This window comes from Caretta caretta, chromosome 7 (assembly GCF_965140235.1).
Source record: "Caretta caretta isolate rCarCar2 chromosome 7, rCarCar1.hap1, whole genome shotgun sequence".
Taxonomy (NCBI): domain Eukaryota; kingdom Metazoa; phylum Chordata; order Testudines; family Cheloniidae; genus Caretta; species Caretta caretta.
This window is the reverse complement of record NC_134212.1, coordinates 14,715,275-14,734,364: the sequence shown is the minus strand read 5'-3', so window position 1 is coordinate 14,734,364 and position 19,090 is coordinate 14,715,275. Positions and strand designations below refer to the sequence as shown.

General features: G+C 41.3%; 1 protein-coding gene across 5 annotated transcripts in view; it reads left to right on the top strand.

Annotated features, from left to right (window-relative positions):
• IL5RA (interleukin 5 receptor subunit alpha) overlaps window positions 1-19,090 on the top strand; it is a 35,346-nt gene that overhangs the window by 12,855 nt on the left and 3,401 nt on the right. For all 5 annotated transcript variants that reach the window (XM_075130268.1, XM_075130271.1, XM_075130269.1 and 2 more), the window contains 7 exons: window positions 476-614; window positions 4,471-4,603; window positions 4,680-4,870; window positions 7,688-7,833; window positions 8,640-8,775; window positions 13,284-13,392; window positions 17,690-17,774. In XM_075130268.1, the coding sequence (XP_074986369.1) occupies window positions 476-614; window positions 4,471-4,603; window positions 4,680-4,870; window positions 7,688-7,833; window positions 8,640-8,775; window positions 13,284-13,392; window positions 17,690-17,774 (939 nt within the window). The remainder of the gene's footprint in view (window positions 1-475; window positions 615-4,470; window positions 4,604-4,679; window positions 4,871-7,687; window positions 7,834-8,639; window positions 8,776-13,283; window positions 13,393-17,689; window positions 17,775-19,090) is intronic.

Here is a 19,090-nt window from a genome sequence, read left to right as displayed (position 1 = left end):
GATCCATCTCTCTCTCTGTCTGTGGGAACAACTCTGTTGCAAGGGAGATTAACCCCAGGAAATAGCAGGTGTCAGTATTTCTGTCACGGTTCCCAAGGAATTCTACTAAGTGAGGGTAGTTTTAATTTTGGCTCACTGGAGGCTGTCCGGGAGAGGTGTTGAATCAGCACTGCTCTTGGATGGTATAGTCCACCACTCATGTTACTGCATTTATTGCAGATTGACGCCAGTATATAGATAGTATTTGGATCCATGTTTCACCAAAATTCTCTACCTGGAAACCTTCATTTAACCCATTTCCAGTAGGCAATCCCCCATCTTAAGCAACACATTTGGAGTACCTTCAAATACCATATGATTTGAACTTTAGTAAAAGACCACCTTTGTTAGGAGATCTACCTTTGCTGGTCCCCTGAGTGAGAACCTAGGTCAGGTTTCATTGCATTTGATACTAATAAATTGTTTATTTTTCAAGTATGATACAAAGAAAACTTGCAGTACCCGTATGGCTGTGCTTCATAATGGTTTTTCTGCACGTATTCGGACATTGCTTCTCTATACCAACTCGCAAATAAAAAGTAACTGGGTTACAGCTAAACTCCAAGCCCCACCAGGTAAGATATGTTACGAATGTAATTTTATGTTATGTTGTAGTCTGTAGACAAGAAAGCACGAAAAGGATGACAGGTTAAAAACTTCAGAAGGAAGACACATCTCCTACTCTACATGGCATTGTTCTTATACAATAGTTTTGGTCCAGATTCCGGTATCATTTTTCACACTGAATAGCATCTTACTCCTGATTATAACCCCATGACTTCATTTTGTCAGCGGCACTACTTGCGGAGCAAGATGCTATTTGATCTGAGTATGGGTATCAGAATTAGGCCCTCAGAGGGACAACAGTCCCAAGGAGCAGAAGATGGCTGAGATTTAGGGTATCAGTTAAGATAGGCCTGGTTTGGCCAATATAATTGATAAAGAGGAGGTGGAGTAGTGGTTTTGTTAGAGCAGGGCGTGGGCAGAGATATCATGAGAATGTGTAAGATCCTGAAATGAAAAGAACAGAAAGATGCCTATCCTGGAAGACTCATTGGCTCAGGGGACTGGTAACAGAATAACAACCTTTTTCACTTGGAGGTTACTGGTTGACTTTTAATTACTACTACTTAACAACTGGTTAGGGGTCTACGTGAAATAAGTTGGGGAACCCTGTTTGGTTTCTAGTAGAGTTGGTTCCTCATCACAGTTTTAACTAATTGTCTATCTATGCTGACAGGACTGAACGGAGATGGGCACTATTTCTCAGCCTTAGAAACCATCCTTACGGGTCAAGGTAGAGGCACTTTAGATGGTAGGGATGCATGTAGAAGGTTACACTGCTGTTGTAAGATTTGATCCTGTAAATGGACTCGCATTCTTCTAAATCAAATCTAACCATCCACCCTTTGTTTTAGAAAACATACTCCTGTTTTAGGATTTTGAATTCTCCATGAGACAAGTCTGTAGTACTCGTCTCCTACAGACTTTTCATGTTCCCAATTGTCCTCATCTCTATCCTGCATTGTTTTCATTGTTGGCCTGGTATCCAGCAATATCAGCAATCAGAGCCTTGTGTTACAAAAAAGCTAAGCAAACAGGCCCCAGAGAATCATAGTTATCTCCATTGCTTCTTCCATCTCCTTTCCAATCCATATCTGATTTCAATCTCTCTGCAGCTCTTGTCATGTCTGTGCTAGCCAGACTCACTCTTGGAAGCCCCCAAGCCTGGAATATGTTCTGGAGCTGTACAACTTTGATAATCCTTACAACAGAGTCCTTGAAAGACAGTAGCTGACATCATCTAATCCCCCCTTATTTAATAATTTAGTTCACTTCTGCTCTAGAGACAGTTTAGGACAGCTCAAGTCTAAATGCGCCGATTACATCACAAAGCCTGAAGGGCAGTGTTGTATCTGTTCTAGTCTGACTTCCTTTATGCAAACAGGTTCAACCAATTCTGGGAAAGAAGGAAATGGAAGTGATTTTAAGAAGCTTTTGATTTTTGAAATGTTTATTTAGAGATAGATAGGTTTGTTTACATATGTATGTATGTATGTATACTTGTCAGACATCATGCAAACTGCCTGAGAAAGCCTTATACTCTTGGGTCCTGATTCAAAGCCCTTACAAGTCCATGGGACTACTGAGAGGCTTAAAATTATGCATTATGTGTAGTAATAATTGGGCCTACAAATTTACCCTAATTGTGAGCTCAATTGTAAGAAGTGAGTGAAAGTTCAGAAAATGTCACAGTAGCCTATAACAATAAACGTTGATGGGGAAAGGTACAAAAGGGAGACAGAATTAGTTAAAAAGCCTACTGTTATAACTCAAGCACTGTGTTAAGATCATGCCTGGTAAAGTCAGGGACCAGAACTCAGTGAACCAGAATTGGTGTTTTGGAAATTAGGCCTAATTGGCAAGCAAAATAATGAGGAAATGGGCTATTCTGCCCATCATTCCCTTTTGGGCACCTTAAAAGAAAAGTCTTTAGGAGGAAAAAAAAATCAAGCAGCAGCTCTTTGTCAACAACTGGTGACTGAAAGATGGGAGAACAGGAACAAGCAAACTTCACCACCATGGCTTTCCTCCCTCCCCCGCCTACTGGAACTCTGGGATCCACCGTGGGTCTTTGTCATCCTACTACCAAGAGATGTTCTGAACAGACTTGGCCAAAGGGAGGGACCCAGATGATATCACTACCCCCACTGCTCTGGCTACACCCCAGACACCGTCTGGAGTCTGAGACTGTGTTGTTTTCTTCGCCGCCTGTGTATCTTTTGCTCGTCCCACCTTATTTCTTCTCTTTCCTATCTCTTATCCTATCTCTTCGTTTGCCTTCTGTTTAATAGACGTCAGGCTTAGCTAGCCAAGACTGCATATTTTTCCAATATGTCTGTGAGCCTGTGCCCAGAGAGGCAGATAAAAGCAATGCCTAATTAGTCCAACACTGGTACAAGTTTGCCACTTCTTGGAGTGGCTGATAAGACTGCTATGCCTGTGTTTCTCCAGCAGAAATGTTGCAATTGAGAGTTAACACCAGTGACAAAAGCTGCATTTTCTGTCTTTCCTGTTCTTGTCTCTCCCCTTGTGTGTATATGTCTTGTTTTGCTTTCTAGGAAATGGGATCAGACTTTAAAAAGAACAGCAACAGCAGCTTCAGCCCTTCTCAACTAACTTTTTCTCTTTTCCCCAAAAAAGACCACTTAAGAGAATGTCAAACAAAGATTGTTTTCCTTCTAAAGACTCTCTATAGGTAAACGAAAAGGGAACAAGGGATGCTGTTAAAATGAAAGTCTTGCTTAATACCTTACATTTTAAATGCTTTAACTGTTTTCCCTTCTTTTTTCTATCTCTAATAACAGGTTAAAAGGTGTTTTTAATGATGTATTTGCCATGGTACTAAGCAGGCTGAGGTCTTTGTTTACCAAATGTTAAAGGTTGCTTAAAACTTTTTCATGTTGGAAAGTTACGGGTCATGTTAACACCTTTAACTCTTTGGGTTGGTATATAAGGCCGTACTTGAATTGTGGGACGAACTTTAAATAATTGCAGCTGAGTTGCGAACAAGACATGGAAAATCGTGGAAAAGTAATAATTGACCTTTATTAATAGCAGTAATTTGGAAAAGCCAAAGTAGACCTATTTGTTTATGAAAAAATTACTGGAATGATATCAACACTGACGCATTATGTTATGCCTGCTCATTGTTTTGATAACAACCTTTTTTACTGCAACTATATTACATTCATTTTAAACCAGTGACAGGTACAATATAAAACTCAGAAGACTAAAAGTCTTAACACAACTGCTGTAGAAATTGAGTGCAGTCACGTTAGCTTTTTACAAGCATTGAATGTTAGTGCAGTGCTAATTGCATAATCAAAATATATGCAAAATTGTGGACTGTGCAAAGTAAGCCAATTAAAATACACATTGCAGTGGAAGCTGCAAGATCTGCAATTTCTGTAATATCACGAATGAAGTAGGGCTGTCCTCAGATAGACCATTAAATGTAGTATAACATGTGCTTAAGGGTTTTGCTGGAATGGGGTTGAAAGAAATTGCTTCAAGTGAATGGGACTAGGAGAAAATATTTTAAAACTTTCTAAAACGTTTCTAAACATTATTTCCCGTAATTGAGGGGCATACACAGAATACGTGGTGATGTCCTGTGCTATAAAAAGAACATTTGTAATGTTTGGGATGAACTGCTTCACCACTCATGAGAGAGATTTGATGTACAGACAGAGAAATATTTGATATATAGACAGATCAGATAGAATATATACATATACAAGGAACCAAAGACTGTAATCAATTGTATTTTAAGTTATTTTATAATCGTGAGTAGTAAGAACATGCTAGTAAATATTTAGCGCGTATTACCTTACAAGTGCAACCTTTTGTCTATTACTGGTGCTATAGGTGCTGTTGAGACATCAGTCACTAACTTGTCCTGTGTGATTTGCACTGCCGTTAATAATACTGCATCTCTACATTGCACCTGGCTTGCTGGCAAAGCGGCGCCAGAAGATACCAAATACTTTCTATTTTACAGGTAAGTGCCTGCTTCTATTTTTGACCCTTGTAAGTTTCCTTAAGATAATAATGTCTTACAAACTAATCTAATTTAGGTATAACAACTACACTGAAGAATGCCAAGAATATAGTAAAGACAAATGGGAGAGAAATATTGGTTGCCGATTTTCAAGCACTTACATAGAGACTAGTGAAACTGACGAAGTCATCGTAATACACATTAATGGGTCAAGCAATGGCACTGCAATCAAACCTTTTGAACAGATATTTAATCAAAATGCCATTCGTGAGTAAATATTTTTATTTTTTACACATTAAAATATCTATAGCTTCTTAGATCTTGGTGAAATGTTTGCAGTGAAATCTTAAAAAAATCTGGTGTAAAACTCAAACGTGCTCTGCATTTTGGTTTAAAGATTTGCTGAAATTCATTGGTGGTTTGAATGATACATGGTCCAGTTTAAGATATGGGCTAGTTTAAGGTTTCACATGGATATTTTCTGAAACTGGAGGTGTTAGTGTTGAACTAGGGGAAATATGATGATTTTAACAGTGTGATTTTAATAGTTAGGTTTAAATTTAAGGACAATAAAACTAAAAGATAGAAATAACCTATTAGTTCCCCTAATTTATCTGTCTGCCAAAGGTCTTGTCCCCTAATGCCCCTACTCTACTTGCACTACATTGATGACGTCTTCATCATCTGGACCATGGAAAAGAAGCCCTTGAGGAATTCCACCATGATTTCAACAATTTCCATCCCACCATCAACCTGAGCCTAGACCAATCCACACAAGCGGTCCATTTCCTGGACACTACTGTGCTAATAAGCAATGGTCACATAAACACCACCCTATACTGGAAACCTACTGACCGCTATACTTACCTACATGCCTCCAGCTTCCATCCAGGACACACCACAGGATCCGTTGTCTACAGCCAAGCTCTAAGATACAACCGCATTTGCTCCAATCCCTCAGATGGATACAAACACCTACAAGATCTCTATCAAGCATTCTTAAAACTACAATACCCACCTGCTGAAGTGAAAAAACAGAGTGACACAGCCAGAAGAGTACCCAGAAGTCACCTACTAGAGGACAGGCCCAACAAAGAAAATAACAGAACGCCACTAGCTGTCACCTTCAGCCCTCAACTAAAACCTTTCCAGCGCATCATCAAAGATCTACAACCTATCCTGAAAAATGATCCCTCACTCTCACAGATCTTGGGAGACAGACCAGTCCTCGCTTACAGACAGCCCCCCAACCTGAAGCAAATACTCTCCAGCAACCACACACCACACAATAAAAACACTACCCCAGGAACCTATCCTTGCAACAAAGCCCGATGACAACTTTGTCCACATATTTATTCAAGTGACACCATCATAGGGCCTAATCACATTAGCCACGCCATCAGGGGCTCGTTCACCTGCACATCCACCAATGTGATATATGCTATCATGTGCTAGCAATGCCCCTCTGCCATGTACATTGGCCAAACCGGACAGTCTCTATGCAAAAGAATAAATGGACACAAATCTGACATCAGGAATCATAACGTTCAAAAACCAGTAGGAGAACACTTCAACCTCTCTGGCCACTCAGTAAAAGATTTAAGGGTGGCAATTTTGCAACAGAAAAGCTTCAAAAACAGACTCCACCAAGAAACTGCTGAGCTTGAATTAATATGCAAACTAGATACCATTAACTTGGGTTTGAATAGAGACTAGGAGTGGCTAGGTCATTACACATGTTGAATCTATTTCCCTAAGTTAAGTATCCTCACACCTTCTTGTTAACTGTCTAAATGGGCCATCTTGAGTATCACTATAAACGTTTTTTTCTCTTGCTGATAATAGCTCATCTTAATTAATTAGCCTCTTACAGCTTGTATGACAACTTCCATCTTCTCTGTGTGTGTGTGTATATCTTCTTACAATATGTTCCATTCTATGCATCCGATGAAGTGGGCTGTAGCCCACGAAAGCTTATGCGCTAATAAATTTGTTAGTCTCTAAGGTGCCACAAGTCCTCCTGTTCTTTTTGCGGGTACAGACTAACACGGCTGCTACTCTGAAACCTGCCAAAGTATGGTTTCCCACAGTATTTTTTTACTGCTTTATCCAGTCTAGCTTTAAATGTCCCAAGCAATGCAGCTTTTAGCAGTTTTTAATGTACAGTTTAACACATTTCATCGGAAGGAAGCTTTTCCTGATAGGTTATTTTTCCTTTATGTCATCCCTTTACTCTAGTTTATACTCCCTGGATCCTCTTATATAATTTCCTTCCCATCTTAGTTTGCACAACCTTCACTTATTTATAGACTTATCACATCTCCTTTCATATGTTGCTTAACTAAGAGAAACATATTGAACTTTTTGAACTTACTTCTTAGAGGTATCCACATATTCAGTTTCAATGCTCTTCTCTGAACTTCTTGCAATTTTTCAGAAACTTTATGGCAGCATGGTGCCTGGAATACACTGAAGTATTGTATTCCAGTCACCATATTACCAAAAGGATGTTGAAAAACAGGAAGATCTTACAACACAGATGGACTCAGCAGGACATATAGAAGCACCTTTGGCACTGTAGAGGCAAGATTTGTGTGTGGAGGGCAGCCTCCATATACACAATTCTAGGGGTCATCACCCAACGCCTAAAATAAGGCAACATGAAATGATATATGGTGACAAAAGCTGGTGGAGGCTAAGGAGAAAAGGGGGAAAAGGTTATAGCAACAAGACCTATTTTGCATGAAAAAAATCTCCTTAACTTCTCTTTGTCAATAATGAATCTTACAAGGCTTGAAATAAATGAAAGTTGTTGTTTTTTAAAATCTTGTAAAGGATTTTAATAAAGGAGGTCAGTTACTCAGTAATTGTTAATATATCAGTGGCTTTACCAACTTTTCAGTGTTTGTTTTTCCACTGATATATTCAGTTCTCTTAAACCCCTTCCTATCATACAACAACCTCAAAGTGAAATTCGTGGGCTGTAAATTCAACCAGATCCAAACCATAGACAAACTTTTGAACAACCTTCTGCCAAGAGAATTGCTATATGGGTAATACATTGGTATCTTATTCATTTTCTAGAGAAAGTGAATCCTCCTAGAAATGTCACCATGTCTTTAAAACAAAACAACCTTCTGGTCAAGTGGGAAATGCCAGCTTCTTCTTTCCTAAAGGAATGTTTTAAATATGAACTTAACATCTACAACTGGAAGATGGGTTACAAACAGGTAACTGCTTGTTAAAAGTTGAGGTATTCTATATAGAACTTACCTATGAATTGTCTTTCTTATATGTCTAGAATATGTCTTATATGTAATCTAGCGAAAAAGTCTTCTGGTTCATGGATATCTTTTGAGTTTCAAATTATGCCTGTAACCAGCACTCCAACTACCATCCTCTAAAATCTACAGATCTAGCGTCAAATCTTAGTCCCACTGAAATCAATGGCAAAACTCCCACTGACTTTAATGGGGCTAGGATTTCACCCCTAATTTTTAAATCAGCTTTCTTTTATGGAGCACTTTTTTTTTTTTGCCTACAATGAATTATACCCACATTTTAGCTTGGAAAACACGAATGGAACAATTTAAAATGTACATCAGTTTTGGATGTTCATCTTGACGCATCCAGGTCCATTCTGTCAAAGGTACAGGTGCTCAGCAACTCTGAAAATCCAACAGTAAGGGTCTTAAACTGGATCCCCCAAAACCAGTGACTACTTTTGAAAATTTTGGCCTGAATGAATTGCAGGGGGAAAATGGTGGATGTAATTAATTGTGGGTGCAAAATTGTGCCCACAAATATGGAGGTTTTGTGTGAAAATCATGTCTTTGACATCGACCTCTAGGCTATTAAAACTAATTTAAAAGAAGAACAAACACAACAATCAATTTGTAACCATGCTTATATCTATGCCTAAAGCAAATATTGTAAATTTACTTCTGAAGTTTAGTAACTGGAGCAATTTAAGTGTTGCTGTCTTGACCTTATTAGTCTTAAGAAATCTATGACAGAGTTATGTTGTTTTTAACAGATATTGGAAACCGAGTTAAATAGTTTCAGTTTAAGGATTGATGACACCTGCAGATACTCCATACAGATTAGAGCTAATCATCAATCATGGTGTACCGAAGGATTTTGGAGTGATTGGACCGAACCTCTTTATATTGGTAAGAATCAAAATGTCTTTGTTGTCTAATAGTTACTTTAATACATATGTTATTGAAGGCCAAATTCTGTTTAATCATGCACATGTACAGCTACCATTAACTTCAGTGGAAGCCATGCAAGTGTATCTGAGGACGTACATTGATCCTTTAATTGTTGCTACTCCTTGCTACCTCTGGATAGTCCAGAATATGGGTTCCATTCATAAAGATATTTGTGGATAAATGAAAAATTTGTTTGAAAGAACACTTGAAAATAGTGTAGATCCCAAATTCAGGTTTTAATTAAAAGAATCAATAAAAACAGCTTACTAAAAATATACATGGTGCAGTGAACACAAATGCTATTGTATTGCTAATACATGAGAACCAGAAAGTGAAACTGACTGGTTCAAATTTTAGAGCTGGTTGAAAAGGATTCACTGAACCCACAGCTCTTTTTGAAGTCAATGAGGGCTGTGCATGCTTGGCACCTCTGAAATCATGGTCCTAGGGGAGTGTATAGCGCTCCTTCCTGCCTACTGATACCATGTTGGAGCATTGGCTATGTCTACACTTGCAGAATTTTTGCACTATCAGTTTCAATGGTGATAGTGAACCAGTGAAAGAAAAGCGCTGGTTTGTGTACTCACTTACTTCCAAAGGCGTCAGAGAGTTTTTACATTTGCAGCACTTCCATCGCGGATCAGGGCAGCTATCCCACAGTGCAGCTCTCTCCATTTTGACGATGGGTCTTGTGGGAAGGTTGGGGGTGGGGTGATCGCAGGGCACCCTGGGTCCCTGCACAGCCTCCTCTCCCCAAACACTGATCAGCTCCAGTCGCTCAGCACTGCTCCAAGCGGGGGATCGTTTGCTCAGTGGAGCAGCCATTGTCACCTGGCCAGAAGATAAATGAGCGCTTGCAATAAAACAGGAAGGGGAGTTTCAAAGTTCCCGGGGCTTTACAGGGGGATGGGTGGATGTCTGTTTACCTGGCATCACAGCATCAGAGCAGCTGCCAGAGTGGTCACCTGGGCATTGTGGGATATTCTGCAAAGGCTAAAAGCTGTGTAAACAGGAAGAACGTGTCTTCACTTGCCCATCACCGCAAAAGCATCACCAGTAAGAGCTGCACGCCTCTCGTGGAGATGTTTTTCTCTTTGCGGTGAAACTTCTGATTTTTACTGCAAAAAGTCTTTGGCAAGTGTAGATGCTCCCATGGTTTTTGCGCAAAAAAGGGACTTTTTCTGCTTTAAATGGCAAGTGTAGACATGATTGGTGCAATACTATTTCAGAGAAACGAATGCCACCTCCTGAATCTACCTGTTGTAGTAACCTGCAGTGTCCTTAGGTGTCTCCATATAATTACTAGCCTGGGGCAGTTTTGCTCTCCATGTGAAATATGACAAGATCCTAGCCTGAGCTGGCACAGCTGGGTCTGACATGCATCACACAGGAAGAAATCAGCATGTCCTGCTAGCTGTTTAATTCTTTAAATATGACACATACCTGCCTCCTCCGCCCCTCCCCCCCGCCCAGTGATGTGGGTGCTGGTGTGCTAATGCCAAAAGTCAAAGCGAATGGTGAGGTCAGGTACTCCTTATTAGAAGTTACCTGAACTCCCACGGGAGTCTGTGAAGGTTAGTATCTTTGGAAAGCATTAATTTGCCTAGATCGGATCCACTTGATACTGCATTTCCTGATTGCTGAACATGTTCTCATAGAAGTAGCAGTTATCATATCATAACACATTATCGACTGTTTGTTCTCAGCCATTCCCTCGCTCTCTTATCTTTGGAGTTATATTTTTTTACTTCCTGATTTTCTTTTTTAAGAAAATGTTCTTCACTTTGCTCTCTCCTGTTTACCAAACTCTTCAATGCCTTTACACCTATTATCTAGTGAACGTTAATGTGTCTACTTGGCTCTAATGAATTCACTGGGTACCTTCACCCAGCTCCTGATAACAGAGTGTCCTTCAGAAATGGGGCCACAGCAGTGCTGTGCAACTACAATTCCTGCTCTGGTGCTGACCAAGCTGTGCTCACAAAATGAAGGAAGTCAGTATGGGTTGCTTACATCAGCCCTAATCTGTTTCCATTCTGGGGCTCAGCCCTTTGTGACTCATTTATAGGTCCTATAAGCCAACGGTTCTTAAACTTATTTGATTGCACCCCCCATTCTTTGTGTCTGTAGTAGTTTAACTCCCCACCCCCCCACACACCCTGTTCCTGGCCCACAAATACAGATATGGCCACCCTAGCTCTTAGGACAGAGCGAGGAGCCGTGGCTGCTGGTGGGGTGCCCAGCTCTGAAGGCAGCACCACCACCAGCAGCAAAGCAGAAGTAAGGATGACAATACTACACCATGCCACCCTTATTTCTGCACTGCTTTCAGAGCTGGATGCCCAGCCACTGCTCTCCTAAAACTTCTCCCCGCCCCCCACCGAATACATTCCACGCCCTCCCAGTTTGAGAACCTACTGGAGCAAGGGTCAAAATTGGCCCTACAATTTCCACATGCACAGTATCTGAGTTGCCATGGTTAAGGCCCTGTGTTAAGTTCTTTCAGCTGCCATTAGCTGGGCCCTTACTTCTTATCTGAAGTATGAGGAAATACTGCCTTGTCTCAGGTAGCACACTGGTAACTTTGGCAAATGTTGGATCTGCAGAGGATAACTGGGTAAATTTTAGTCTGCTTGTCTGTGGAGAACTTATCAGACATGAACTAGCCTACATCAATGAACTGTTTATGTGCCAAGTGAGTCCGTGGAGAGCTGGTTTCACATGTTTTTTGCAGAACTTGAACTTGCAACCTCATATGTTGCATCACTAATTGCAAACATGAAACATATTCAAACTGATGAAAAAACTAAAAATGTACCCAGATGTCTCACCAGGATTATTCATTTAAAACCTAAAAAAACCCAAGGAAATTCTCCAAAACAAACTTAATTCAGTGTCTGTTAAGGTTGCTAGGTTTTTCTTGTTTACAAACAGAAATTTGTATTCCTGATTCCTGCCTTATCTTATGGCTCTTTAGGATCAAAGGCAGCCAAAAAAAACCACAGAAGCTTCAGGACTACTCTACTATGTGCTGGGAACCAGGAGTAGCTCACTCCAGTTTTAGGACTAAGAAAATGTAAATGCATCTTAGTGCCACTTTCCACCCCACCCTCCCAGACTTGCACCAAGCACAGCTTGGCCTTAGACCTCATTTTCTTGGAAGTATAATTGTAACCAAAATTTAAAAAAAAACTATTTAAGTCAATGGCAGTAATTAATATACACGTTTGCCCAGGTCGACAAGCTGCAATGGCACAGGCCCCAATCCTGCAATCGTTTCTCATGTGAGCACTCCATACCCACAAAAATAGTCCCAATGACTACAGGAAAGGAGTACTTGTGGCACCTTAGAGACTAACCAATTTATTTGAGCATAAGCTTTCGTGAGCTACAGCTCACTTCATCGGATGCATACTGAAGTGATGAAGTGAGCTGTAGCTCACGAAAGCTTATGCTCAAATAAATTGGTTAGTCTCTAAGGTGCCACAAGTACTCCTTTTCTTTTTGCGAATACAGACTAACCCGGCTGTTACAATGACTACAGGGTGACTCCTCCCATAAGATCTGCAGGCTTAGACACTTAGGCCTTCATTGCACAGAAAAGAATCTGTTCCAAAGGTGAATATTATTTCTTCTTGAAACCTGAGTATTGTGCTGCTGACCAATTTATATCCTTTCAATTATTCAGTGACAGTCATTCTGTCACCTTGATATCGGCTGCGTGCCGTTCTCATAGGCATACGGGGAGTGGGAAAACTTTAAAATCTAAATGTTCAAATGTAAATGTTTCCTTTATATAGCTCAGAGTGGTGAAATGTGACATTAGGAACACCTTTGTCAAACAGGAACATTGTCCTTAATACAATAGGTGTTTCTGCCCCCAGGCACTTGGAGCAGTGACATTCTTCCTGAGGGAGGATTAACAACAGACTTCAAAGAAAAATTGGTGGTCTCACTGCATGTTTTATTGGCCCTGGCTATTAAGCCAGGAAAATCCAACTCCTGGCTTGAAAGGATTAAAATAAATAACTGAAGGGTGGTTTAACGGAAAACAAGTTCTTTGTGACCACGATTATAAGCAAACTGTCTCTTTATTGCAGCCTCAGACATATTTGCCTGTTGTGTGGAATTGCACAACTCAGTATGTTAACAAAGCAGGGTGCACTGCACTGATAATGATTGTGGCCCTGATTCATGCCAGTTCTTAGCTTGCTTGCTTTCTTCTATGCATAAATTGAAACCTAGCCACGTGGAAGAAGTTCTTAATGCTTAATTTGCTACAGATTGTTCCCCAGTCATAGGTATAAAAGATTTTATATGGAGAGATATAAATTGTGATCTCAGATACATCCATGTAAACCCACTGAATGAAGTAAACTTGGTTCCAAGGGCTTATCTACTGGAAGAATTTTTCCCAATGTGTTTTCTTCAAAGGGAAAAAATCATCCTTTTTTTTTTAAATCCAGGAAAAAACCAGCCAAGGACTCCTGTAGACTCCAAGACCTACACGGTTCTCATTGCGCTTATAGTATCCATATGTTCCATGGCATTGCTTATTGCTATAATATGCAGAAAGTAAGTATTTTTGCTTAGGCAATAACTAATTCGCCTAGATTACATTTGCATGAGGAATTATTAAATGCATTATTCGGTACTCAAAGGGCTTTTATTTTGGTATTAAACATGATTAATACATATCAAGAATATTGATTAAATAATAATAGTTGTTCAGTGAATTTGAGGAAGTTTAGGAGAATGAACAATTTAATCTCAAATTCCAAAGCCATGTGTTGAAAGAGGGACTGAAACTGTCTCAGTGTGGGATGGACTGTTGGGAAGCTACCTTATCTACTTTGCTCAGTCCTCAGTAAGATGGACCCTGGTGGCCATTTATCTCCATAGAAGAATGCCACCTTGAGACCCAACAAAAGCTGCTCAGAGAAACCATCTTTCATGGTTAAAGACAAAGGCCAGTATTTTCAAACTTGTGGTCGAAAACCAGGCACCTGAAATCCATATTTAGGCACCTGTACATGTGGCCTGATTTTCACTGACTTCGCTGGGAGGCAAAGGTGCTCAGCACCACCAGAAAACCAAGCCAGTATGGACTTATACCCATTAGCATTTAACTATTCTCTAGGACTGGTTTGGCAAGTATTTTATAGCAGCTTCTTTTTAATATTAGAGCCCATGGATGCCCTTGTAGCCAACCTTCCAAAGACATTGTGTGAACAAAGCCAGAAATAGTTTGGATTTCAGTGGCAGTATTCAGAAATCAAGGAAGAGAATCATAAATCAATGAGGAAGTCAGTTCATCAATGATGATTCAAAGAATCAATAATGTAATTACAAACTCTTCTCCCTAAGAGATATATCAAGCAGCAACCATTAGGTTCACAATAAAAATGCTCACAGTAATTCAAGCACTGTCCTTGAATCCACTAACTGCCTGTTAATTTCTTTAATGGCTCCTAAATTAGTTGCTCACCTGATGAGTCTTCAGCTGACTTCCTTCCCCCAAAGTTTCTTTTGTCAAACTAAAAGCACAGGTTGTAAAAAGAATCACTTTGGGTATGTCTACACAGCCGATGTTAAAGTGCTGCCATAGCAGCTCCAGTGCTGGGAAAGAGCCCCGTGCTGTAAAAAAGCCACTTCCACGAGGGGAATAGCTCCCAACACTGGGAGCGCGGGTCCAGCTCTGTAGCACTGTCTACACTGCCACTTTACAGCGCGGAAACTTGGACCGCTCAGGGGGGTGTTTTTGCATTGTATATTCCCAGTACACAGTTAACTTGGGAGTTGGCCCTAATTTCCCTCCTAGCCACACACAAAACCTCCAATCCAAATTTCATGGGGACTTAAACCTGGGCTAGCTGGTATGGTTAGAGGTGTGGGTTAGAACTCCAGTTCCACTTTCACCCAGGCTGGTAATCCACCCACTCTGCAATATGGACACAGGCTCACTCATTTGAATGCTGATAGTCCTCCACTACCTTCCCACAATTCTCCTTTTGTGCCCAGGACAGACATGTTCTCTCACAATTCACTGGGGAGGAATTATAGAGCAGGTCAGCTTACTTCAGCTCAGTGAACATGGGATAGGTCTCTGAAGTCCTAGCCACACACACGCATGAGTGCAGCACCAGTGAGGTATGTCTACGCTGTGATAAAAAAACCCCATGGCGCCAAGTGTCAGAGTCCAGGTCAGTTGAAAAATAGCATGTTTGAGCTTGGGCTGGAGCCCAGGTTCTGAGACCCCCCATGAGGTGGGAGGGTTAAGCCTGAGCCCCAACATCTACACTGCAGATTTTACAGCCCTGCAGCCTAAGTCAACCCACCCAGGCCAGCTGTGGCCATGCCACGGGTCTTTCATTGCAATGTAAACATCCCCAGGAACTAGGGTAGGGGGCTTTGCAGCATGGCTGCTCACACCTGGGCTGGGACAACATAAGTGCTCAGACCGGCTGCCAATCTCCCGAGTTAACTGTGCTGTGACGATATTCCCTTTGTGGTACAAGTAACTCACCTGCCAAGAGCTGAAATGATAGCAGCATGTACAACAGTACTATCTCCAGTCAGCTGTGTCCCATCCCTTAGCTGGATCCCCAGCTGCAGCTGCCCCCCCTCCCCCCCGAGTGACTCCAGCTGAGCCACACTTCAGGGGTTGACATGCACATTCCAAATCATTTTGTGACGCCGTGTTCAAAATAGGTTGCAGAATGTTCCATCTTTTCTCCTTGGTAAGGAAGAGGAAGTGCCTAGGTCCCCTTAGAAATCTCTTTCTTAGGAAATCCTCTTTCTCCCACATTCCCAATGATTCCTTGGCCACACGCCTCAGGCATAAAGTTATAGCCTGTACAACTGTGAAAAGACTTCATTGTGTTTTCAATATTCCCAGTCTTCCCTTTTGTGACGTGTAATTTTCATCATCACATCACTAAATAATTAGCTAAGCACAAATACGTGTTGTAACATTTACCTACTGAGGCAGTAGCCATTTTAGCCAGGGCATGTCTACCAACTACAATACCGCACGATAGTCATGGAAGACTTTGGAGGAGCTATCTGTGGGGTATAAGTAAGAGCCCAAGTGGGCGACATGAAAGGGAATAAGTTAGTAGCAGGAATTTACTGTAGATAATTTGCTCAGAAGGAATAATGGGATAATAAGAGCTTGGCAGGAACCAAAGAGGCTTTTGAAAAGGGCAAAGTGATGGTCATGGAAGAGTTCAACCAACCAGATGAACTGAGACAGTGGTGATAAAATAAAACTATCAATAGCTTAGTGGGAATGGTACAGGACTGCCTCTTCCTTAAGCAGCACATAACAGAGTGAAACAGAAACAGGCAGTTCTCACCTTGACCCCAACCAACACAGCTGAAAGTGGTGCAGATGTAATGCTAGCTGAGCATCTAATCAACAGAGACTACGCTAATTGTTGCACTGGTTTTAAACCAGTGTCATTTCACTTAAATCATATCAGCATGTGATGGAACGGACAATTAGATCATGTATATTAAGGATATAATTTTGTCACGGAGATCACAGGATCATGTCTGTCCTGGGCAGAAAAGGGGAATTGTGGGAAGGTAGTGGAGAACTATCAGCACTCAAGTGTGTGAGCCTGTGTCCATATTGCAGAGTGGGTGGATTACCAGGCTGGGTGAAAGTGGAACATTGAGCCTCAGCATCGAAGTTGGGTGTAAGGATCTTGATACTGTTCCATAGGGGTTGCAGGATTTTAATCTAATCTTTGGTCGGCTCTGCAAGTCATAGTGCAGTGGCATCCTCGTATTTGATTAGGAAAGCAAGATAGTGCTTTTTTCTCAGCAGACACTGTAGATTTTCATTTTGGTGATCAAAGACTGTAACTGAGCCTCTGATAAATTCAACCTAAGCTTTTGAGTTATTTCTCACTGTGTTTCTGTGGGGACTGACGTGTTTAGCCTTACTTTGTTTTATTTATGTTTGTGTATAACTGTGAAGATTAAAGTAGCCTTGTTATAATGCAGAAATTGTTCTTCTTATGTTTCTTTAGCATTATAAGATTATATAAAGTTAATATTTGAGAATTAAGTTCATTCCTTTTAGACTTGGTTTGGGGAGGTTGACCCTGTGCAAGCCTTGCTGAAAATTTTCAGCAACTGAATTCTAGGTCTCCATATGCTTTCCTAGGGGAGATGGTTTTTTTGAGGCACTGGAGAAGGTAAGTGAAGTCCACCCAAAGGGTACACGGCATACAGGCCACATGGGCTTTTGCAAAGCAGAAGCTCTGACTACTTACCTGCAATGGAGTCCAGCTACAAGGAACCTATTGAGCATACCCCAAACTACACCCAATTTCAGGAACTTCTGGGTGTGGCTTGCTAATTTTGCATTTACCAAGCACCAATGACCCAGTTATTCCTAAACCCCCACCCTGTCCCCCCTCGTCTATAGATCTCTTAAAGAGATCTCTCTCTATTAGGCACATGGATTATAGCGGCACCATCCCAGCAGCACCTCAGAGAACAGATTATGGCACCGAGTCACATTCCCTCCCCTTTGCCCTGGGGAAAGCGTAAGTTATTGCATTCTTTTCCACTGCGTGGCACTTCACTACCCACAGCGTGCTAGGCCAGCTGCTCTGGCCAGTCATTAGGGGTGAGTGGAGTCTCCTCCCTCATTCCTCTGTCCTCAGCCATTTACTAGCAGGTGAGTAGCCCCCCAGCTCTCCTCCCTGGGTCAGGAGTCACAATCTGAGTAGGAGTTGGGGCAGGCGAGTTGAGTGTATGTGGCAATAGAGTCCCTGGGAATCAAACCATTGTTAATCATGGTAGAGTGAAGAAACCAACTGATTTCTTTCATAAACCTGCTTTACTGTTTCCACAGGTATCACGTATGGAGCAGACTATTTCCACCAATTCCAACACCCCAAAACAGTTTAAAAAATCTGTTTTTAAATAAAAGCTATCAGGTAAAAGAAATGTATTTACGTTATTTGCACAGAGGAGACAATTAACAGTCTTTGGCTGCTGCCTCTTTCCTAGACATATGTTAAGTATGTCTTTCTTTTGTATTGTCCTCCTGGAGAGCAACTAACATTGCTCTGATTAAGAACTCCCTTCCTGCTGTTCATAACTTCCCATGTAAATATTACTTGTGAGCCACATTTCCAGACTAGTGCATGCAGAAATGTGTGCACATAATTTGTGTGTGCAATTAATGCAATAATCAGACAATCCTAACTGCAAGCACAAAAAGCCGAGTTAGAAACTGAATGAGCCATTTGCTCCTGCAGTTGGTGAGGTTGGGTGTGCAATTATGGCAACTGTGGCCAGACTCTCAAACTGGTTTAAATTAGCAAAGATCTGTTGACTTTAGAGAAGACTTGTGACCGAGCCCTGTTTGTGCATTGTATATTTGTGTGAAATCCTAAAGGGTGGCCCTATGTATTACATAGCTCTACTGTATTAAATACACACTAAAAATAAGCCACAAAGTTAAAAGTATAAGGCCAAATCCTGGTAAAAGAACCATGCCTGGGTAGTAGACTTTGCTTGCTTGAAGAAATATCTGTAGCTAGACTAGGGCTGGCTGCAGTTGTGTATGTGGGTGGGTGGGTGGGGGGGGGGGGGGGGAGGGAAGAGCAGTGGATGTGGCCTGCTACTACCTTCTAATGTGAGGCATGATAACGTCCTGCCATGCCTGTAGCTTGCCCACTGTGTTGCAGAATGGAAATCTGCTGCAGTGTCTCCTTCTGGGTAGCACAGGGGAAGCCATATACATTCCTTCCGGATTTGAGAGAAATAGCCAGATTTTCAAGGTAAATGTGCACCCAAATCATACATTTGCTCAGGCAAACAGGCACTTAGATGCCTAGCAAGCTACCCATTGGAAGGCCAGAGTGCCAGCTTGCCTAGTCAGCTGTAGGATTTGCACTTACGATTTAGAATTCACTTTTGGAAGCTGTGCCCACAAAGTCCATTTACTGTGTTCCAGTGTGAGCCCAGATTGCTACAGATGATGCCATAGCTTCAGTGGGGAAAGGAGCTGTCTCCTGAACAGTGAAGTGGAGTTCGAGTGGCAGATTTGTTCAGGATAGTACAAGTGATGTAACTAGGACTAATCTGATGAAACGAAGAAAGGGAAAACCTAGGCAGATTTATCTGGAAACATTTGCTGACAGCAAGATGTATGTGGTGGAGGAATGGTGCGAAGTGCTGGAAAAGTCCATCCCATAGGAAACTTAAACCTGAATGGACAAAGCACTAAAGAATGTATTCCAGGTAA